The sequence below is a fragment of the Sceloporus occidentalis genome, unplaced genomic scaffold (assembly GCF_023333645.1).
Source record: "Sceloporus occidentalis isolate IW3139 unplaced genomic scaffold, rSceOcc1.0.p SCAF_1, whole genome shotgun sequence".
NCBI lineage: Eukaryota > Metazoa > Chordata > Lepidosauria > Squamata > Phrynosomatidae > Sceloporus > Sceloporus occidentalis.
This window is the reverse complement of record NW_028316981.1, coordinates 116,943,871-116,968,331: the sequence shown is the minus strand read 5'-3', so window position 1 is coordinate 116,968,331 and position 24,461 is coordinate 116,943,871. Positions and strand designations below refer to the sequence as shown.

The following is a 24,461-nucleotide window of genomic DNA, read 5'->3' as shown; positions in this document are numbered from 1 at the left end:
TATATGAGTGGGTGGGGGTTTCTTTTTTCTTTTTTTGAAAGCTGATTTTCCTTTTGCTGTTATAAATAAAACTATATTTGGACCATGCATTCTGAAATTTAGTTTTTCGGACCCATTATACATAGGCCTGACACCAGCTTTTTAGTTACCCAAAGCCATCTCACGGCCTTTTCTTTATCTAATAAAATTCCCTTATTTTATTATTCACTGTTGGTGCCCTCTTGGTAAAACCACTGTTTGGGAAACTTGAGACCATGTTAACTATGGTGACTTACCAGTTTGGCACAAAGATGCATGCAACCTGACTTACATGATTTTAACGTCACATTACACATTTTTGGTACTGTGAAGTGACCACCTTAGCTATAGCTGCCATAGGCACAAAGCTGATACAAATGGAAGGCACTTTTAAGTTTCCATTACTATTTTTCATATATACATTCTCACAGTGCAAATTCCATAACAGCAGTAGCATAAATAGAATATGGATGATTCAAAATCTTGATAAAAATTGAGAACCTGGAAAGCTTTCCCCTATATATTAGCACTTCCCACAATAGAATAATAGAATCCTAGAGTTGGAAGAGACCACAAGCGCCATCCAGTCCAACCCCCTGCCATGTAGGAAATCACAATCAAAGCATCCCCATTGACAGTTGGCCATCCAGCCTCTGCCTAAAGACTTCCAAGGAAGGAGACTCCACTACACTCCAAGGGTGTGTGTTTCACTGTCGAACAGCCCTTACTGTCAGGAAGATCCTCCTAATGTTGAGGTAGAATCTCTTTTCCTGTAACTTGCATCCATTGTTCCGGGTCCTGTTCTCTGAAGCAGCAGAAAACAAGCTTGCTTCCTCCTCAATATCACATCCCTTTAATTTTTAAACAGGGCTATCATATCTCTTCTCTGGGCTAAACGTCCCCAGCTCCCTAAGTCATTCCTCATAGGGCATGGTTTCCAGACCCTTCACCATTTTAGTCACCCTCCTTTAGACACGGTCCAGTTTCTCAACAGCCTTTTTGAATTGTGGTGCCCGGAACTGGACACAACATTCCAGGTGAGGCTTGACCAAAGCATAATAGAGTGGCACTATTACTTCCCTTGATCTAGACACTTTACTTCTATTGATGCAGCCTAAAATTGCATTGTCCTTTTTAGCTGCCGCATCACACTGTTGACTCACATTCAACTTTTGGTCTACTTGGACTCCTAGATCCTTTTCACACATAGTCTCGTTCAGCCAGGTGTCCCCCACCCTATATCTGTGCATTTCATTTTTCCACCCTAAGTGTAGTACCTTACATTTCTCTGGGTTGAATTTCATTTTGTTAGCTTTGGGCCAACTTTCTAGTCTATTCAGGTCATTTTGAATTTTCATCTTGTCCTCTGGGGTATTAGCTGCTCCTCCTAATTCGGTGTCATCTGCAAATTTGATAAGTATGCTCCCAATTCTGTCATCCAGGCCACTGATAAAGATGTTGAATAACACTGGGCCCAGGACAGAGCCCTGTGGGACCCCACTGGTCACTTCCCTCCAGGATGAAAAGGAGCCATTGTTGAGCACCCTTTGGGTTTGGCCGGTCAACCAATTACAAATCCATGTAATAGACAGAGAAATAGTCAGAAAGCAATTACTTCAGTACTTCTGGATAAAGAATAGCAAGTTTCCTTTCTTACCTGTAACTTTGAATCTTCTAGTTGGAATGTATTGACTAGATTAGTTTTTCTCCTGTCCTCTTGGCTTTGAGGGAGCAGCAAAAAAAAAAAAAAAAAACCTCAAAGGTATCTCATTCTTTTCATTTTTCCTCATAGGTTCTCCGTTACTTTGACTATGTCTTCACAGGTGTGTTCACCTTTGAAATGGTTGTCAAGGTTAGTAACTGGGGAACTGGGTTTGGGCTTATAATCTCAAGAAAAATTTATCACTAGTTTGCATGATTCCTCTACCTGGTTGTAGAACAGACAATTTCAAACCATCAGTATAGGGCTGGTTAGACTGGATTTTATTTCTGTATATTTTTTTGGAGCAAAAACAGCATTTGGTGGGAATAATAAATTCTCCTGAAAACCTTCAAAGGAACATTGCCTACTAATTGCTGACTGTTTGTGGCTATTGACCTGCATTGGAGGGTAGCTTTACCTGTGCAGTTCTGCCTTCCTGCATGCTTCCCCCCTTCCTCCTCCAGCGGCTGTCAAGCATCAGAAGGGACTGTTGCTACTTAATGATGGGAAAGAGAATGAAGAGGGGTGATTTGGACTGTTGTGCTCCCTCCTTGAGAATTCGTCTTCCTCAGAAGATGAAACAAACATATCTGAACAGATCCTTGATAGCCAGCCAAGTCCTCTTACAGATCCACAGGATTCACAGCAGGAAGAAGAGTTGGATGAAAGACATCCAAACCCACAGGAAAGGCAAATACCCTCTCATGCAGACAGAGCAAAAGGCTATGAAAAAAGGCTAGGCATACACAGCTGTGTAGCACACTCTTGAAATGCTGTCTGAACTGTGGGCATTGCTGAGCTGGCTGGGAGCTTCCTTCAGTTGAGTTACCAGAAGCAAACTTTCAATTCACCTCTCAACCTCACTTGGCTACTGTGAGTACTTTATTTACAACCCTTGGACTGCCATGGGATCTTGCAGCTCCCCTGAGACTAAATGAAAGAAAGAGGCTCGTAACATGAGCATTCATAGACATGAGCCTAATTCCTCAACACTTCATGCATTTGAAGAAGTAGGCTCAAGTCTACAAAAGCTCATGCTACCACTTCTTTCTTTAAGTTAGTCTCAAAGGAGCTACAAGACCCCCTGACATACTGATTTCTCATACTAACACAGCTGTGTCTTTGGACCCTTGGACTGTTTACTCACTGTGCTACCTTGGCTGATTGTTCAGACTCTCTTCTAATTTATGGCTTTTGACCGTGGACTATTTGGCATCTGATACGACTTGTTGCTATGGCTTCTCAACTTTAGGCACTCTGAATTCTAATTTGGCATGAAATCAGGACACAGACCATAAAATAGCAGCTGCACTCATCTTGTTGGGGGAGGGAAGAGAAATGAGGGGGTGCTAATGTATCAAGTGCACCTTTCTTTTTCTTCCCCCAGAAATACAGAACAGCTATGTCTTCATGGTCTGAGTAACCTCTCCCTTCTTCTCCTTTCCTCCCCTTTCCACTGGTAAGAAGCAGCAGCAGCCCCTATCAAGGCTTGACAATTACCTGGTGGGGAGGCTTGAAAATAGACTTCTGTAGCCCAACCAAAAAGGGACATATGCTCATGCAAGTCATGTTTACGCACATGTCACTAATAGTATGCCAAACATTGAGTGCCTCCACTTAGATGATCTTTTGGTGCCATTTTCCTGAACTGCACTGTGTCGTCCAACTCGGTAGAGACCCTACTCACATGTAGAAGTGCTGACTGGAACCCATTATGCTTGCTTATGTGCAGGGGGGAAGGGAGAGAGAAGGTCTTCTGCATACTACTTATTTTCTGTATCATATGTTTGGCTCTACATTCTGTTTTTCAATGGTGCACTCTAGACTGTAATACCAGCAGTGACTGTATAGGCCAGTCCCTTTTATTCAGTCATATCAGGCTCTAGAGCTGGTCCTTCAATTTAAGCAACTTATCTTAAATACTTTTTTTACACTCCTGCTACCTGATTCTTAGAATATTCTATAATAACAATGTGACAGCCACTAAAGGCAGAAACATACTGATAGATTTTCAATGTGTGTTTGATATTTTCCTAGATGATTACAGGAATTTCAAAGGAATCTTTTTCTAACATATTTCCCTGGGGGCATTGTAATATGTAAACTGGGCTCAAGGAATCAAGGGAATATTTTTCATAAAAGATTACTGTGATGAAGAGAATTACTCTTTGTAGGCTCTTTGCCTGCCTAATGTATCCTGTGAGTGTAGCCACACTGCAGAATTAAAGCAGTTTAACACCACTTTAATTGTGATGACCCTATCCTACAGAACCATGAGTTTTCTAGTTTGGTGAGATATTCAGCCTGATCTGTCATAGATAGGGTTGCCATAAGTCAGGACCTCCAAACCAGGACAAATGTAGGACAACATTTTCAAATGTAGGACACTTTTTAACTTTTTTATTGATTAAAAGACATCAACAACCATCACATAAAAAACAAGACAAAACATGACAAAACAAACAAACAAAAAGGAGAAATACAACATATATCAGAATATACTATTTCAGATATGATACAGTAGTCTGTAATCGTTGGTTCTACTTTAACATTGAAAGTTGTTAATATTTCTATCTGCTTCCACGAATTTAATCAAAGGCATCCAACATTTTTTTCCGGTTATTCCAATCCTTATCCCTAATCAGACAAGTGAGCTTATCCATTTCTAAGTAGGTCATCAGTCTCATCCACCAATCTTCCCATGTCACCTGACTTTTTCCTTTCCATTGTGAAGCAAAAGCTATCCGAGCCGCCACTATCATATAAAACAAAAGTACACCAAATTTATCTTCTAATCTATCGTCTGTGATCATATTCAATAAATAACACTTTGGTTCAAACTTAAATTGGCAACCTATTTTTTTTTTGAATTTCCTCATGAACTTGGATCCAGTATTTTTTAGCATGATCACAATTCCACCACATATGCAGAATAGACCCCACGGCCTTTTCACATCTCCAACATAAGGGACTGCTGTTTTTGTAAATTTTTGCTATTTTAGCTGGAGTCAAGTACCACTGATTTTGCATTTTACAGTAATTTTCTTTGAGCTCCACACATACAGTATGTTTCAACCTAATTTTCCATGTTTTTTCCCACTGATCCAAGGGCAAGGGCTCCTGCAAGTCTTGAGCCCATTTAATCATTGGTGGTTTCACAGATTCCTCATACATTTCATACTTCAGTAAGAATTTGTAAAATAAGGATATTTTCTTTGGGTTGTGGGAATAACTAATTTTGTCAAAGTGTTGGGCCTCCATTTCAATACCCGTTAACCTGTTATCCTGCATAAATCTCTCTTTGATTTGATGATACAAAAACCAATTTATGGAAACTCCCTCTGCAATCATTTCTTCTTGTGATTTCAGTTTAAGCTTATGGGTATCCCTATCAGTCATAACCAAATCTTTATAAGTCAACCATTTAGTAGTGCAGATTGCAGCATTTTTATGAAAAGCCTCATTAACTGATGTCCAATAAGGCAATTTCTTAAATAATAACGTTCTATATTTCAGCCAAGCCTTAATCAGAGGTTTTCTTATACAGTGATCAAGGAAAACACTGTCCCCTTTGGATTTATTATATAAAAGATAGGCATGTATCCCATATGTTAGATCTGCTGTTTCCAGACTCAACAACTCCACATTTTCCAGTTTGACCCATTCTAACAGCCACTCAAAGCAACACGAGTAAAAGTAGGTTTTCAAATTTGGTAGGCCCATACTGCCTCTACTCACATCATCTTGCATATTCTTAAACCTAACACGCGGTTTTTCCCCATTCCAGATGAATTTACTAATTTCCCTGTCCCACTGTACAAAGGATTTTTCATTTGAAATAATTGGGATAGTCTGAAACAAAAAAATGAGTTTCGGGAGGATATTCATTTTTACTGTGGCAATTTTTCCAAGCCAGGATAATCCCAGATTATTCCATCTACGCATATAATTTTTAATATTTTGCCAGGTCTTTTCGTAATTATTCTTATACAAATCCAGATTTTTTTCAGTTAACCAAGTTCCCAAGTACTTTATTTTATTCTTTATTTTATAATTTGATTTAGTTTCTAATTGGACTTGGTCTGCCTTACTCAAGTTCATTACAAGCATCGACGTTTTTTCTTTGTTGATCACTAAACCCGAAACATTTCCAAATTGATTTAAAATTCTATTCACATTAGTTATTTGCTCAATTGGGTTTGACAGGGTATGTATTAGATCATCAGCATAAGCTTTTAATTTAGCTTCTTTCCCTTTGATTTTAACTCCTACTATATTTTCATCATCTCTGATCAGATTAGTAAGTACCTCCAAGACCAGTATAAATAAAAGTGGGGACAAAGGACATCCTTGCCAAGTACCTTTATAAATTTTTATCTTTTTTGACTTTTCTCCTTTAATTATCAAACTCGTTCGCTGTTCTTTATATATTTGATCTATCCAACCACAAAATTTATTACCAAGTCCCATTCTTTTAATAGTTTCCTTCAAAAAAGACCAATTTACTCGGTCAAAGGCCTTTTCAAAATCCAAAAAGACTAAGGCTAATTTCCTATTCTTTCTCTTCCCATGATATTCAATAATATTTAATAAGTGCCTTATATTATCTTTCATTTTTCTTCCAGGTAAGAACCCTCTTTGATCCTGATTTACCCATACCTTGAGGATCTTTTTCAACCTGGTTGCTAATATGGACGCGAAAATTTTGTAATCTGCATTAAGCAGAGCTATTGGTTGATAATTTTTAGGGTTCGAGATGTCTTTTTCCTCTTTAGGAATTAAAGTTGTGTTAGAATCTGACCATGATTCAGGAATTTGTCCCACCAACATATTATTTAATGTCATTTGCAACAAGTAAATCAACTCTTCCAAAAACCTTTTGTAAAATTCAGCTGGGAACCTGTCAGGTCCCGTGGCTTTGCCACGCTTGCTTTGATGTATTGCATCTCTGTTTTCTTGAAGTGTTATTTCTCTATTTAATGCCTCCCTTTGTTCTTTGAAAATTTGAGGAATATTTTCCCCTTTCAAATAGTTTAGGATTGCTTTTTCTTTGACATGGCTTCCCTTAAACAAGTAAGTATAGTAGTTAACAAAAATCTGTTTTATCTCACTTTGTTTGCTATATACATTCCCATTATGATTTATTTTTAAAATTTGTTTCTTTTGCATTTGCTTTCTCAATCTGTAAGCTAGAAGTTTACCCGGCTTATCAGCAGACTCAAAGTACCTTTGTTTCGTATATTTCATTTTCTTATTTAACTGATCGACCAATAATAAAGAAATCTGATTTTGTATCATTATAATATCCTTCTCTATGTTCTTATCCTGTCCCTTATTTTGCAATTGTTTATTTTTATATTTCAGTTGTTGTTGTAAGTCTGCCAAATTTTTGTTCTTTTCCTTTTTCCTTTCTGCACCTTTTTTTATATAAAAACCTCTTATAACAGGTTTCATTGCATCCCAAACTACATGGGTTTCAACCTCATCATTTAAGTTTTCTTTAAAGTAATCTTTTATTTCTTTCTTTACTTCCACAATGGTTTTTTCATCATTTAACAGGGTTTCATTCAGTCTCCAATTATAATTTCTATTACCAAGCCATAGTTCCATAATAACAGGATTATGGTCTGACATGACATTGGGGAGCATATCTATTACTTTCACCTTTGAGCAGAGAGATGTTGAAATTAGAAAAAAATCAAGTCTAGCCCACAAATTATGTGGTTTAGAAAAAAAAGTAAACTCCCTACCTGAGGGGTTTCTTAATCTCCATACATCTGACACGCTACAAAAATCCATCAAATCAAAAAAAGATTTTGGTAGTTTTCCCTGTTTGGGTTTGATTACCTTATTAGCAAGTCTATCTTGTTGGGGATTAATTACCCCATTCCAATCTCCTAAAAGTATAGCTGCATCAAAGGTTATTGCTTTAATTTTGTTCATGAGGTTTTGATAAAATTTATCTTTTCTCTCATTTGGTGCATATATTCCCAGAATTAAGGTTTTTTGTGCTTGGATATTTATCATAACACCTAAATAATGTCCATTTTTATCATTTAATACTTCCACCACTTCTAAACTAGGTTTAAGGTACATTACGACACTTTTTTCCTTCTGTCTGCTGCTGAAATAAAATGTTGTCCCAATTTAGGGTTTACCACAAAGTTAGTCTCTCCTTTCTTAATATGTGTTTCTTGTAAACATACCACATCCTTTTTCAAACCTTCTAAATAATGAAATATTTTTTCCTTTTTATACATCTATTAATACCTTTGACATTCCATGAGATGACCTTTATAAGCTGTTATTCATTCAGGATTATCATATTTTCTTCTAAATCAATATCTTCATGAGTATTCTTTCCCGGTGAATACTCTTCCTCGGGTTTTTTGTCATTTTTATTGTCTTTTTTCCCTTCTTTTTCATCTTCTCTCAAGATTTGAGTTGCATCTTTTCTAGGAGTTATCTCAAGTTCTCTAAATGTAACACTAGATTGCAAGTTTTTAATTCTCTCTCCATCCTCCTCTTTCTTTTTTTTCGTCCCTGAAATCTCCTGTTCTAATGTTAGCTTTTTCTGTCTTGGATTGTGGAAGTAATATTTTTTGATGTTTTGCTCATCCTCTTTATTTTGTTTACTCTGTCGTGTTTGTTCTTTTTTATGATCCTTAGATATAAATTAAAACACTTTCTTTGCCTCAACAATTGTTTTAATTTCATATTTCTTTTTTTTATACCAAAGTATAAGTCCTTCCGGTATCAACCATCTATATGGTATATTTGCCTGTCTTAAAAATAAAGTCAAAAAATAATCATCCTTCCTCCTTCTTAAGATTTTTGCTGGAATATCTTTAAAAATCTGTAGATCAGCTTGATTTTTAAAGGGGGATTCATTATGTTTTCTAATTAGTAAATCACGTATTCATTTATTCAAAAACTTATTACAATGTCTCGAGGGAGCTTCTTTTGTCTCGCTATTTGCGAATTTAGTCTAAAGGCCTTTTCCACACTCAAACAAAAAATTTGTATATCAAAATCTAAATATTCAGCCAACTTGGGCATCAGAGACTCATATAGATCATCATTTTCTATTTTGGGTAAACCCCTTATTTTCAAAGATTTCTCTCTTAATTTATACTCCCATTGTAAATTTTCATCCAATTGAATGTCCTGTTTAATATTAAACTCTTCCAATTTCTTCTCCTGCTCATTCTGTTTCTCTTCTATTACATTAATTTTTGCTTTAATTTTTACCATTTCTGAGGTAGCTTTCTCTACAGAAGATTTTATTTCTTTCAAATCAACTCTAATTTCTTTGCGTATATCAGATTGAAAATCTGACATTTCTTTTTGTAGTAGTATCATTTTTTCTCCTAGGACACATTTTTTTAAAATGGAGGACACACGAAAAAATTTGATGATTTTTTTAAAATGTTCATATAAATGCATGTTTCTTAGGCATGATCAAAATGGAGGACATTTGGGCATTATTCCTAGACAGATGGCAGAAATGGACTTCCCTTTCTGGCCAAACACCACCACCCCTCCCCCAATTCCAAAACACACAACAGCACATTTGGGCATTTAACATGGCTTTACTTAACATGGCCTCTTGCATATTTCAGAGGCTTATTGCATAACCAAACTCTTTGGGTTTCACACTGAACATGGGTTCACATGGCTATGCATATTGAACATGTCAAGGTGGTTTAACAAGAAATGGATTTGCCCTCGGATTCAACTATACTTCTCAGAAGTGTGTACTTGGTCAAGGGACTTTGGTTTTTCTTTACTGCGCATGAGTTTGTAAAAATCAGAGCAACTTACATTGGCTGTGCCTCAGAAGCTGGCTGATATCAATGTCACCATCATCATCATCATCATCATCATCATCATCATCATCACCACTATCATTGTTAAAACAAAGCAGACCTGTACAAATGGAATGGAAATCCTCCTCCTCCTCCCTCCCTCCCTCCCTCCCTCCCTCCCTCCCTCCTCCTCCCTCCCTCCCTCCTCGCCGGACCCAGCCCAGCCCACATGGAGACCAAATAGAGGAGCTCCTCCTCTTGAGGCTGGCCGGCCAATGGCGGCAGACTGGAGCTCAAACAGCCCCGCCTCCTGCCAGCAGCCATTGGCCAGCCAGCCAGCCCCAGGAGGAGAACCTCCTCCTACTTAGCCCTGTGCGCAGCCCTGCAAGAGCGCACAGGGCTAAGAAGGTGCCAGCGGCGTCGGTGGTGGCTGCAGCTGTGTTGGCGTTGGCGCCACATGGCGCACAGCGCAGCGCAAGACCCGCTGGAGTGGCCGCACGCAACAGCCAGCGCAGCCACCGCCATAGGCGCCAGCCACTGCAGTGGACCCGGGGCAAACCCAGGTCCAGGGACGAACCGAGACGGGGTGCCCCTGACCAGTTCAAAAGTGGGATTGTCCCGCCAGGGGGCAGGACATGGCCACCATAGTCATAGAGCTCTGGTGCCTCACAAAACTACAAATCCCAGGATTCTGTAGGATATTGTCTTGACAGTTAAAGTGGTGTCAAACTGCAGTGTGTTAATTCTATAGTGTGGCTACACCTATGTCCACAGAACTGTCTTATTTGAAGTATACTTACATATACTTCATCTTAAGCAGTGCCAGCCCTACTATTGGGGAGAGTGAGGAGATGTCCCAGGTTTGCCCCATGAAGAGACTTCCCAAGAAAAGAACAACAGATCACTAATTGTTTTTTGTGGGTTTTTCAGGCTATGTGGCCATGTTCTAGAGGAGTATCTTCCTGACATTTCGCCAGCATCTGTGGCTGGCATCTTCAGAGAATGCTGACCTGGAAGAGAGTGAGTATATATTCACTGTGTGATCCTGCGTATGGAGAAGTGTTTCCCATGTTAATCTATGTATTGTGCTGTTGTTGATGGTCAGACCTCAGAGTTGGGGGATATGCAAAAGAGGATTAGTGTCTGCTACTTGGTGATCATTGTCTGCTGGAAAAGCCTCTGACTCTGAGTGGTTTCTCATTTGCATTTGCTGAGTCCTGGTTCTGGTGTTCTTCAGGACTGGTAGCCATTTGGCTACCATTTGGCAGACACTAATCCTCTTTTGCATATCCCCCAACCCTGAGGCCTGACTATCAACAACAGAAGAATATACAGATTAACATGGGAATCACTTCTACTTACCCAGGATCACACAGTATATATATATATATATATATATATATATATATATATATATCCACTCTCTTCCAGGTCAGCATTTTCTGAATATGCCAGCCACAGATGCTGGTGAAATGTCAGGAATAAACTCTTCTAGAACATGGCCACATAGCCCAAAAAACCCACAAAAAAAACTATGGATGCTGGCCATGAAAGCCTTTGATTTCAGATCACTAATTGTTTAATTTATTATTACTGTAGTTTTACTGGAGGAAAGAGAAGCACTTGGAAGGGAGGTGCCATAATAATTTGACCAAGCATAGGTACTTTATCTTTTGGGTTGAGCACCATTTGCTCTACATCAGGTAGAAAAGAATCTCAAGTGAGCCCTGAGAACTAAGACCTGATTCCCACTCCTTTTTAACCTGGACCACAAATTGGTTTGAACCAGTCCAAATGACCCTGGTTCCCACTTGAATTGATTTGCTGAAGCAATTCAGAGAGGGGGGGCACGTGCTAGACCCATTTAACCTGCGTCTTTTTGATGCTGATGTTTTCCGCATCTTTTTGGATAAATTGATTCTGCGCAAGTGTGAACCAGATGCGGATTGGAATCGATTTAAATTTGCCCTTTGGCTGGCTGGAGCAGGTCCATTTTGAACCAATTCATTCGTGAATGTGAACCACAAGTGTGTTATTTTACAGGTAAAAATGTGATTGGGGCAAATGTCGTGGGAACCAAACTCCACTGTCAAATCGATCCATTGATTCGGATCGCAAACCACTTTTTTTGTAAGTGGGAATGAGGCCTAAGATCTATTAAGCTGAGGTCTAAGGAGGTGGAGTGATAGCTGGGCCATACAAATCAATAGAATGTGATACTAACAGTTGTCCTCAGAATGAGATGTCTATGAATGCTCTTTTTCATGTATGCTGGCACAACATGTCCTCAGTCATAACTCCTAAGTGTCTTATTGGGGTAGGAAAGTTATCTCTCATTTGGGTAACAGTCCCAAATACAGATCTTTGCCTTGGGTCCCGTCTCATTGACTATACCGTTTGTTGTATTTGCTAGTAGTTTTGACTTAGACCACTAGATGACACCACAGCACCTTATAAGTTATTATTGCAATTCTTCTCTGAAGATGCCAGCCACAGATGCTGGCAAAACATGAGAAATAAACTCTTGCAGAAACCAGCCACATAGCCCGAAAACCCCACAAAAAACTATCTTCCAAACATGTTGTGCCTGGGAGTGCCTTTCAAGTAATGGCATTAGGATGTATGGGGGCTTCTGTTAATTAGTTTTAATTCAAAATCCTAGAAATTCAGTTATTTTTTTAAGGTTCTTTCATGAGTTACAGAGAGAAAAACAGCTCTTACACTGCATTTGGGGTTCCCAGCTGCCTGTTTCTTAAGTGGTCATTGCTTACTCTCACCTCTTCACAACTATTAAAGAAAGGGCATAGTGAAAATGCTGAGACTTGTCTCCATTTACTGTAGCACTTGAAATGTCTTTTGGTATAATGGATGACTTGTAATAATATGTTTACCTGCAAAAGCCAGTACAACTAATGAAGAATGCTATTATAGCACTGTGGATTCTGGGAATCGTGTGGGATATGATAACTCCAACAGCACAGAGTACTGTAAAAGAAATCACTAGTCTCATGTCCGTCCAGCCAAACTGTTTCCTCTTCCAGGGCCATCGCTGTTAAACCGGAGGGGGCGGAGATTATAGATGTGTAGAGAAGAAAAACAGTAATAATATTTTGGAATGCTAAATACTTGTACATCAGTGCATACTTCCCAAGATCTTTTAGATCAATTTCTAATATGAACTGGACATGAAAATCATTTTAATGTCATTTTCTGCATTACACATGAACACTAGATCTTGCACCTGAAGTCTGTTCAAATCATTTTTGTTTCCATACAAACCAGTCAATTTTCTTTTTCTTCACTGCCTGCTTTGTAAAGTGATCAACAAACTTGACTACCTTTATTAGAATGGAAAATGTAGAAAACAGTAATAACTCATTGATACTAGAAGACTGGGAATCTCAGTATGATAGTAACCAAGGAACTAGGCATAATGACGCAATTGTCCTGTATCTCTTTGCTTTGGTTCCTTTTGCAGATGATTGATTTAGGATTGATCCTACATCGAGGTTCTTATTTTCGGGACCTGTGGAACATCTTGGATTTCATTGTGGTCAGTGGAGCATTGGTGGCATTTGCCTTCACGTAAGTTTCTTAAGAGAGCCATAGCATTCGCTGTCCTTCACCTCTTTCTCGAGAACACACAAGCCTTTTCCCTTCTACAGTACTTGAAAAGGCTCTTGTTGAAGCTTGCTGCATGATGGGTCTTGTTAATAGTTTTTAGCACATAGCCAACTTGGTCCTACTCACTGTCCTTTCCTTCATCATGGTCCCTCTTCTGGTGCCACCATAAGTCATTGTAGTAGAGCATGGACACTCCACATGTATGCGCCCTCCCTTTGCCTTGGGATGCCTCTTGCATGTGGAGCTTCCCATGAGGGCCGTCTAGAGGAATGGCAGACTGTACTTTGTACTTTACAGGCTTCTTATTGAGTTCAAGGTTATTATGGGAAACTGAGCCACAAATCCCCAGCAAGAATGAAGCACAGTATTGCCTGAGCAAACATACAAGTGTGTGATTCTGCCTTGACTAATTAAAAGACTGAAAAAATTCTTTGCAAATAGGGCTGTACTAGCCTCTAGTCTAGACAGACTAATGGAAACAGCTGATTAAGTGTAGAACAAGCTTATATTTACAAGTGTTACATGTAAAGAATTTCTCTATTAATTTATTTGATCGTAATCCATTACCCAAAATAGGGGAAGAAGCTGGTGTAATCTGCTCCCTTTCAGACTACAACTCACAAAATGTCCCAGACAATATGGCCCACTTGCTGAATAAGGGATTCTAGGAGTTGTCTTTGATTGTTCCTGCTTAGTGCTCAGCTTCCTGGTTTCTTCCTGGTACATTTGTAATCCATACACTAGGAAACTCAAAGATGTGATGTGGGGTTAGAAACAAAGCAAAAAACAAAATGTAGCTTGAGCCCACATGTTCACCCAATTCTTAAGCTGCTTTAAGTTTTTGTTTGCAAAAATCTTGAATTCATTTTTCTCTAAAACAGGCTATATGACATCTTTCAGATATTCCAAACAATATTAACAAAGAGCTAAAACTAAGTCAGAAGTGAACTTTCAGCTCAAATTGTGCAAAAAATGGAAAACCCTAGATATCATGTTGACATCATTTGCTTTCGTTTCATTTCCACATTCTCCCCCCCCCCCCCAACTTGCCACCACTGGTTTTGTGGCACTGCATCTTCCCAGTTGCTCTTACCTCTAAATGTTCCTGCTAAGATGCTTTCTTATCAAATATTGTGACTGTGTAAATGGTAACCAGTAGCTACCAGGAAGACACAATAATTTTCTCTCTCTTTCTCACTCCAAACATTCAAAAAACCTCCCCTCCCCAACTTTATAGCCTGACTTATCTTTTGCAGAACTTTGACTCAGTTCTAATAGACCTGCACTCCTGAGTCTTAAACAAAGCCCATCAGTCCAGGTGGAAATATAATCTAAAGTGAATATTTCTTTAGTTATCCAGATGCATTTATAATGAATATGAAAAAATAGACCCAATACAAGCTCTGAAAAAGTACATCATTCTGTCCTATTTTATGAAGACAGCAAAGGTGAAGATAAACAATATGTGTTTTAATCTAGATTTTGGTTTTCAGCCAACTAGCTAAAGAGCCTTCTAGCTGATCTTCAGTTTCTCCTTCATAATATGTGGTGTGTAGAGATGACTTTATTTTCGCAGAGATGGCCCCAACTCTTCTTGCTCACTTTAATATTCTCTGTCCACAGCAGATAAGCAGATAGTATCCTTTATTCTTCAAAAATACTCAGGCCCAAACTGCCCCATATGTCATGTAGGTCAAATGGTGTAAATCCATACACCTATCATTCAGTTTTTAAAATGTTCTATTGATTAAGCTGCTGACTGCTAACAGGAGTTTTAAATATTGAAGACTGACTAGACATCCTGGGATTAATTTATATAAGTATCTCACAGTACAATATTGTATCCCACAATACAATATCCCTCATCCCAACAGTGCTCTTTCCCCCTTCCAGATTCTTAGCACTCCCTCAGTTTTATTTTAACATTATTTTTTCACAAATTTACTCACAGCCCATATTGCTAATATTCTCTGCTACTGGGAATGGGGGTAGAATTATTTCCAGCCTTGCACAACACAGCTACATCATGATCCCACAGAAATGTCTTAAGATTTTCTCTCCCTTTTCTTAGGATTCTCTGAAAAATTATTAGTGTGTTTGGGTGAAGCATATATAGCTATAATTAGTCAAATTCAGCATAATATATAAGCTAAACTAAACACTAATAACATAAGATAAAATGAAAATGAAAAATCCCTGTGACAATGAGGTAAAAACTGAAATAAAAGGAAAAGGGTGCTGATGTAGATACAAGTAGGAACGTTATCTCAGAGTAGAGTGCAGGAGTCTTGGATTTTATTTGCTTTCTAGCTTTGATGGAAGTGTGGAATTCTAGTGGGTTGAAATCTTTGAAAGAAAATGTGGTCCGCAGGCATAAGATGGTTGAAAAGGAAGAAAAAGAAAATATTTGGCTTATTTTCTTATTTAAGCAGTTCATAAAGCCCATTGTCTTCTCTGCATAACAGTTCCATAAAGTGTGTCTGATCAGACCCCAGCACCAGGTTTCCTGTGTTACCATATGAAATAATGAAATCAAAGAAAAATAGGGACATTCTACTTGTGAGGATCCCCACACTTACATCCATCCTTTTCCTGCAGGGTAGGTTGCAGCAGGTTGTGCACAAAGCATGGTTTCTACCATGATGGTTTAAGTGTGCCTTGGACCAGATGAGAACCATTTCCCCCAATAGCTACTGTAATTCTGGCAAGACAGATTGACAGCCAGTTCCTTTGTACAAATAGGTTAAAGGAGTTTGGACCAGAAGAAACTGGTCCAAAGGAGTTAAAGGGGTTTGGACCAGAAGAAACTATTAGATGGTTGTTGTTGCTGTTTATCTGATATTATCAGTGCACATAACACTTTAATGAGAAGTGAATGTGGAAAAGATAACCTCTCTTGCCCAAAGTACCTTCAATTTAAAGTTCTGTCAGTTTAGGGAGATTACCACACTAGGGTAAAAGCGTTCCCCAATGCGTTCTCACGGGTGCGAGCCTGGAGCGTGATGAGAACCAGAACGCTAGTTTACCGCATGGCGGAACGCCGCCGTCGCCGCCGGGCGTTCCAAATGTGTTCCAAATGTGTTCCAAATGTGTTCCAAATGTGTTCCAGGGACGCCATTTCTGGGAACGGCCGTTCCCAGAAATGGCGTCCCCGGAACACATTGGGAACACATTTGGAACGCCCGGCGGCAACGGCGGCATTCCGCCGTGCGGTAAACTAGCGTTCTGGTTCTCATCACGCTCCAGGCTCGCACCCGTGAGAACGCATTGGGGAACGCTTTTACCCTAGTGCGGTAATCTCCTAGGAGATGGCAAGGGAGAGCAAGAGAAACAAAAGCAGTTGCAGCAACATTTTGATTTCTATCTGTTTAAAGAGATGAAGTTGTATATGTCCTTATTCCTGTGAAATACCTTTGTCCCAGTGATATGCAAAATTAGGGAGCTCTTCTAAAGAGGGGGCACTTGTCATGATATACAGGACACATTTAGCATCAGCTCTTACTCTTACTCACTTATTATACACATCCATATCATGTTTTTCTGTCTACAAACTATAAGGAAAGTAGTTGATGACACAACCAGCTGGATATTTTTGGATTGCTGTGGTCAGCCTTTCCCCTGTGATATTCATACTACTTCCCTCCCCTGCCTGCATGTTTTACACCCCATTTCCTGGCTCTTCCACACATTAGCAACTTTCTTCTGTAATGGGGAAGGGGCTTTGCATGGAACTGCAAAAGTGCTTATGGACTTCCCAGAACTGTCTACTTCCTGATAGCACTTGTGTGCTTGGAATTAAGGGTTTCTGTCACCAGTCTTCCTCAGGTGAGATTTAATTTGGAAGTATTTCAGTTTCTTTTCCTACTCCAGATGGCTACTGTAACATGTTACTTTGTCGTTCTGTTCAGCCCTGAGGCCATTGGCAGGGTACTGTGATTACAGAGGCAGCATTTCAAACATTCGGTTATGGTTGAAGGTCACAATGCTCAGCTTCAGAAGCAGATATTATTTTTACTTGGCCTAATAAACCATCTATTATTTCACACTGGAGAGTCAATAGCAGGACCTGAGAAAGTTACTTTTAGGGCTACAACTCCCATAATCACTCAGCCACCACAGCCAGTGGCCATTTTGACTAGGTGATTCTTGGAGTTGTAGCCAAAAAAATTAACTTTTCCAAACCTTGGTCATGCAACTGTTTTGGTTTTGCAAATAGCCAAGAAAGAGCAAAGACTCCAAATTTGGTGTTTTGTGACTCCTTCATAAAACTAAGTGATTTTTCCATCAGTAATTATTTCAAGTGAATCTAGACTCGTTTCAGTATACAGTATTTCTTGAATGGCCTGGATAGAAATGCCATTAAGGGGAAAGAATCAAGGGTCAGTTCCTAGTGCTTCCAGAGAGGCCTTTTATATTGAGGTTGCCATTCCTTACACACAGAATTTTAGAGGAGAGGTCAACAAGTCCAAGTGACTGTGTCCTAAACAACAACTTTTATGTGTTCTATATTTATAACTGCCTCTTCCACCTTTTTTCTTTCTATAAACAATTTGTTAAGGAGGAAAAGGTTAAATAGCTGCACAATCTCTTTTGCATGTGCTAAGAATCATATATCTGTATGCACCCACAGAATTTTTGTGAGCAGATATGTATGAACCAGTGCCATAATAATGTAAAGGTAAACTTCAGTAGTGTTGTGACTAAGATGTATGTACATCCTTGCATAATAGAAGATATTCCTGGTACTTACACAATTGAAAAGTGTAAACTGTAAGTCCAGCCTGCAACAGATGTGCTTTTCTTTCAGAGATTCAGCAAGTAAGTACATACAGTACATAAACACACCACACCAGCACAGCTTAAACTCTCAGCTTTCAAAGTCTGAGTGGAGCAGTGCCTCTACTTCAGCAGCCATAAATGAGTATAGCTGCTGATAATGGTTATCTTCCACAGCTATATAGTTGCAGATGATGATTATTTGCCACAATGATCAAGAATGTGGAGTTTGGAGTGGGAAGCAACATGCAAATAGAACCTGATCTCATTTTCTTTGATAAGCCTCAGAGAACTGCAGCTGTGGAAGAATGATAGAATACTGTTAATTTCAGACAGTAGCTTGTATTTTGAAAATTCACGCAGACAACCTTACAAAGATATTACTGGCGATGAAGTTTCTCAAGTACTTTTCACTTTCATTAAACCTCCCACCTGCTACTGCACCTTTCCTTATCTCTCCATTTTCCTGCACGGTAGATCATTGGCAATCTTATTTGTTCCTCTCTTGTCTCTCATTGTTATTCATCAGTGCCTAGAAACTTCTTTTTCAACCAGTCATGCCAACTTCAGTTAACTGTAGAAGGATTTATATCCTGTTGTTGTTGTTATTGTTGTTGTTGTTAAGCCATTGCTATCACTTGACTGTAGTATATACCATGCCATGTTACTTCATACTCTTACATCAATAATAGTCATACCAGTGTCTCAGCAGTTAGATTCTGGGCTGGGAACTCCTCTCTTTTAGACTGGAGATTGCATCCATCCCTGAGGAGTAGAAGCCATTGCTGTACCTCAGCTTGCTTTGCTTGTCCAAAGGATCCACAATGGTTCTGGTGGTGAAAGCATGGTCTCACCTCACCACCACAGAAATCTGTGTTTGGACAAAAGGAAAATCACCTGGATAAAGTAAATTAGTAGAGCTACATGAAAGAGTATTATTTACACCAATGTATGGATAGGGATCAAAAACAGCTACATTCTGTGTAAAGTCCTAAACTTTAACATCCTATTGGATTTCTCCCTTCATCGTGCAGTGAGGCTTACAGCATGATTCTGTGCATTTCTGTTTGGAAACCATTCACAATGAGTTCAGTTAGAATTATTCCTTAGGAAGTAAGTTTAGGGGTCACATTGACTAAAAACCCGACTGCTTCCCAATAGTCAGGTTGCGGGTTGCTACCGGGTATTATCACTCATAATTTCCCATTGATTGCACCAGGCGATTACAACCCAGCTGTATCCTGGGTCCCAGGCGTGCTTCAAAGGCCGCTTTTCCAAAATGGGAGCATACCATCTTGGAAAAATGGCCTCCCAAGGGTTCTGAGGCCTGGGATGAGGCTGGGTTGCAATTGCCCGATGGAACTGGCAGCAAATTACAAGCAATAATACCTACCCGCAACCCTACTATATCCCATTGGGGAGCAGTTAGATTTTTAGCCAATGCAATAATCTCCTTATTCTTTCAGTTGGTTTCTTGTATATTATCACCTCATCATCAGACTTTGCTTTGGAGCTAAAAAGAATGGAATTGTCTGGTTTTAAAACATTGCCTTCATGTGCCTAATTTCATTGTAAATTAGGTATCCACAAATTCAAGCAAGCAAATAAAGGTGATAAGTGGTAGATAAAAAAGTGTTGAAGAGTAAGAGTTGCATAAATCAAAATCAATGCTGAAAACAATAACAAGTTACAGTCACAATGACATTAATAAATTCGAAATAAGAGATGAATAAGCCCTTTGCAAAATTATCTAGCTGATGCATTTCACAGGGTTTTTTTAGGGGGAATGTTAGGATGAGGAATAACATGCAGGTTTGTCCATGTTTAGTGTAAGAGATGCAAAGACATTGTTCGGTGATGCCAGAAGCTTCTACTGTGTTCAGTAACTATAACTCTCGCCTGCTGAGTTGGTGTGGAGGATTTTTCTCAACAATTGAGCTCTCCTCCTGCTCATCTTAAGTATCTCCAGTGAAACAAATGTATAACCCATAACCTCCCTCTGTTTCAAGGCAGCAGTTGAATAAGAATGTCCTGCTTGATGCAGGCACAGCAGCAAATGTGGTACAAAGGTTCCCCCAGGCAGAGCCTGGGTTTGGGTTCATTGGGGTTTATGTTGTGTGTTCTCTTTCTGATTGTTACTCACTTTCCTTGTCTCTTCCTTTCACTGCCACTTCACAACAGGAACAGCTCACGGTAAAGTCTTTCTGTCTGTCCGTCTCTCTCTCTTCTCTTTCTCCTTCTCCTTCTCCTTTTTCTCTTTTTCACTCTTTAGTATGCATTCTGTTTACCTGCGTGATTTCACTTTTACATCGCTTTGAATGGCCAATGTAACTGGAAGGGAAGACATCTTGGAGCTCTTTCTATCTCTCCAGACATCAGGCATTCCATTAGTTCTGTTGTATCTCACTCTGAATTGGGATCTGTGTCTTCTCTATCAGGATTACATTCTGGGGGGCGGGGGGGAGTAATCAGTTTACTAGCAGTATAGAGTACCTGAATTCAGGATGGTACTCTGTTCATTAGCCATGATGGTCCAGCAGGCAGCCTGTTTGATTGACTTCAGCCTTGAAACCCAGCATTAAGGCAGTGGCTGGAAAAGTTATTGGTATTGGTGGGGAAACCATGCCTTGTGGGACTTTAGTAATGCCTGGCTGTCTTTGGCAGCTATGTTTGACATAGAGGAATTTCCCCAAAGCCTGGTACAATCCCTCATACTAGGCAGAAGCAGCAGTGGGAATTTGTTTGTGAGAGGCTTCCCTACCCCCACCCCCATCTTCCCCCATGTTTTATTCTACTGAAGTGGGCATTGGAGAGCAGTGGTGGCTCATCTATCAGGGCCAAGATCCATTGTTGGCAGAACAAAGTGAACTAAGATGTGATATCAAGTAGGGCATCCCCATAATTTTGGAAATATATTGTTCCCTTCTGTTCTGCAAGCCAAACACACACACAATCCCCCCCCCCCCCGAATGTTTATCTCTCTGTTTCCACCACTGCTAAATACGATGCTGGAAATGTGCAATTTGTAGGGTGTCAGGACTAAAAAGACTGCTAAAGGGATTGGGATTGCTGGCATGGGATTTACATCTTCCTGCTTGTTGCAATACAAAATCATCAACCAGACTGGCCTTTGGGAGGATCATAATCACAGGCTCTTCACTGAGCGGTTCTGTTGTGATTGAATATCTGCACAGTCAGATGTCTGAAAACCACCTGTCCAGGGATGACACTGAGAACAGATTTTGCCACCTTGATTGTGCAAGCTTTGTTTACCTGTCAAACCAAAAGCGTCAATTAATGCTCCCTAGTAATTTAAGTTAAGTAGCAAGTCAGTAGTCCTAACAGATTTTGTACAGCGATATTGCTAAGGCATTTCTTATGCTATCCCCACAATACAGTATATTCTATTTCTCAGAAAACTGAAATGATACACAAGCTATATTGCTTGGAAATTTAGCTCACTATAAGCATATGCCCTAGCATTCCACAGAGGGCATGAAAGTAATACCACTATCTATCATACAGAAAACACTTCCTTGTTTGGGTTGCCCTCCAAATTGAGAACATGAGTGATGTTCAAGAAAACAATTTTGCTCCTCAAAGACATTTCCAGTGTTGTTAACCATCAATGCTATGATGGCTTTGGAAATACTATTATGTCTGCTGTTATTCTTGTGGTGTCTTCAGGTTGTTCAGACTTATGGTGATCCTAAGGTGAATTTATCACAGGGTTTTCGTAGCAATATTTCAGAGGGGGTTTGCCTTTGCCTTCCTCTGAAGATGAGAGTGTGTGTGTTTCCAGGTCTGAGCAGTGATTCGAACCCTGGTCTCTAGAACTGTGGTCCAATTCTCAAACCACTACATCATGCTGGTCTCACTATTATGTTTAGACAATCCAATATGATTGCTTTGGAGTTAGAGTTGGTTGTTGTAACATGAGAACCTGTTAAACTTTAAGAGGATAGCAAGGAAACACTTGAAGGTGTTCTAGTTCTCTGTACACATTCTGGCCTGAATCTCATTGTCAGTCTCAAGTAGAGTAGACCTTTTGGATGAAATGCTGAGTTGTAAATTGACACTTAGATAATTCAGCTGGCTTAGTTGGTCTGTTCTGGTTAGATTTAAGTCCCTCCCTTGTGATCCTGGTTTATAGTCAAGTGCACAAACAGGCAAATGGGAATTTGCTGACAACTCAGATCTGAAATTGTATATGAAAGAAGGAAAAATAGCACCTTGTTCAAGGCTCATTCTTATATTGAGTAGGAATGAGCCCAATGTTGCTAGCATGCTGTTCTTTCTTACATCATGGTTTTGTACTTGTTTTGATAGTGAGATTCTAGTTGGTATCTCATTTACAACATTGCTGCAAAGCTCATGCTCGAGGAAGATGAGGGAAGTTGTTTTATATTTCTCAAAGCTAGACATAAAATTGACTTCAAGAGGAAATAAATGGGGTTGAAGCAATTGGAGTGGATACATATATCTTATGTTTTCTTGTTAGCATGCATGGAGCTCTCAGCATGTGCCTTGTGAATAGAGGGGAGAAATGGATGTTCCCCTTAGAGGTCAGTGCTGGGGAGAAGGTTCTGTAGAGTAGCAGGCTGGACAGAGAATAAGAGCCAGTGCAAATGTTCAAAGTGGTATAGTCTCCTAAGGGCTGGACCACTTCAGAATTAATCTCTCCCATGTCAGAAAATGTCCATGCATCAACACTGATCTAAAATCATTATTCCTAATGGGCTAGCTTCCCACATGCAAGGGACTTTTTACATGAGAAACATTCAGATACTCTCTCTGCATTTGGACATGCTACAGTCTCAAGCAGGAATTCCTATGTGATGTTTTTCAGTGTTTCTAGTTGCCTGTCCGTTACTCTTCTGGTAGCACACCATCACAGCAGGTTGTGTAATCCATTTCTGGGGCTATGCAGCCACTCTGCATGGTATTTTTTCTTGAGGTGTTCAATACCACAAAAAGTGTGAGATTACTCCTCCCCCCCCCCTTCCTGCAAAGTAAGGAGGGCCATGAGGCTTAATAGGGATCCATTTCCAGCTTTTCTAGTTTCTGGAAAAGAAGATTTACAAATGGAGGCTTGGAGGATCATGGAGCCACATTCACAGCCATGATGAATTACCAGCCATTTTTGGTGTGGTCTGAGTGATGTTTTTCAGTGTTTCCAGTTGCCTGTCAGTTTGATAAATTTGAATAGTACTGGTAAGTGTCATTCTTTAAGCATATAACAAAAATATCTTTGACAATATATCAGCTTTATTATACCTCAAAAATTGAATTATTCTGTAAATCTACTTTCTTCTTCAAATGATCTTTCACTTGCAGGTTCTTGAATTTAGCTTCCTGTACTTTTCCTATTCAGATACTACTGTGTAAGTTATCTGCAAAACAAAACAAAACTAGTGTGCAGTCCAAAAATTGTGTTAACATAATTGCTGTCCCTGTGGTTTGGATTCTTGAAGCAAATGTAACATCATATATTTAGGATCATTGTTTCAGGGTATACATAGCTCTTTCCTTTGCTGTTTTTCCTATATAAGAGATTCTGTTGAAAAACTCTCATAGGCATGCACAGACATGCATGCATGCACACACCAGTCCTTCTTTTTCATGTTGATATAACCATACACAGCTTCATTTTTTCATTTTCATTTATATACCGCTTCAAGCTGAACTAACAGTGTCTAAGCGGTTTACAACTGTAAGATAATTGCCCCCAACAGTTTGGGTACTCATTTTAGCGACCTTGGAAGGATGCAAGCCTGAGTTGAGCTTGAGCCCTTTTACTGGTATTGAACTCGCAACCTAATGTTTTTGAGTGAGTGGCTGCAGTACAGGCACGGTGCACACAAATGCACAATTCAGAATATATAACAAACACATTGGGGAAGTTGTGATCTTGAGACACATGATGTAGTTACATTTCACCACACTGTGGAGTTGTGAGATAATCGTACTGTCTTTGGAGATTTTAAGACAGCAATGCTGAGCAGTGGAGGAGGACAGACAGTGTACTACACCACACTGGTGGTGGTGCCAATGAGGATTGTATTATTAGCGAATTCTGGGATTTGGAAAGAAATTGGAACTAATTTGAGTACTTCTTTTGAATGCTTTATTGCTCTTTTTCAGGTGCTTAGAGCATCTGGGAAAGAGACATATTTAACACTGAAATACAACTACACATCACAACACCATCTGTTTCTATTCAGTGGTTCTACTGGTAACAAGAGGCAGTTAAAGAATCAGGGAGACTGTGAAGCAAAACTATTCACTGAAAGCATCACCAGCCTCTTTTCTAATATGTGGAGCACAGGCCATGGGACTGAACGTGCTGTCTCCCTGGTAACAAGAGGGTACTAAACCTTTCAGTGCCCATGGATTAAAGCTTTTCTCAGAAGGATAATAGCTGTTCAGGTGAATGGAGAGATACTGAAAGAGCACCTGAACAGATAAAGGGGTAGATGAAATTGAAAGCCTATAAAGGGAAGTAAAGAGTCTGGTAGAGTGGGTACAGGGGA

At 39.5% G+C, this 24,461-nt stretch overlaps 1 protein-coding gene across 8 annotated transcripts in view; it reads left to right on the top strand.

Annotated features, from left to right (window-relative positions):
• CACNA1A (calcium voltage-gated channel subunit alpha1 A) overlaps positions 1-24,461 on the top strand; it is a 446,503-nt gene that overhangs the window by 306,077 nt on the left and 115,965 nt on the right. For all 8 annotated transcript variants that reach the window (XM_089532659.1, XM_089532648.1, XM_089532678.1 and 5 more), the window contains 2 exons: positions 1,811-1,870; positions 13,007-13,113. In XM_089532659.1, the coding sequence (XP_089388785.1) occupies positions 1,811-1,870; positions 13,007-13,113 (167 nt within the window). The remainder of the gene's footprint in view (positions 1-1,810; positions 1,871-13,006; positions 13,114-24,461) is intronic.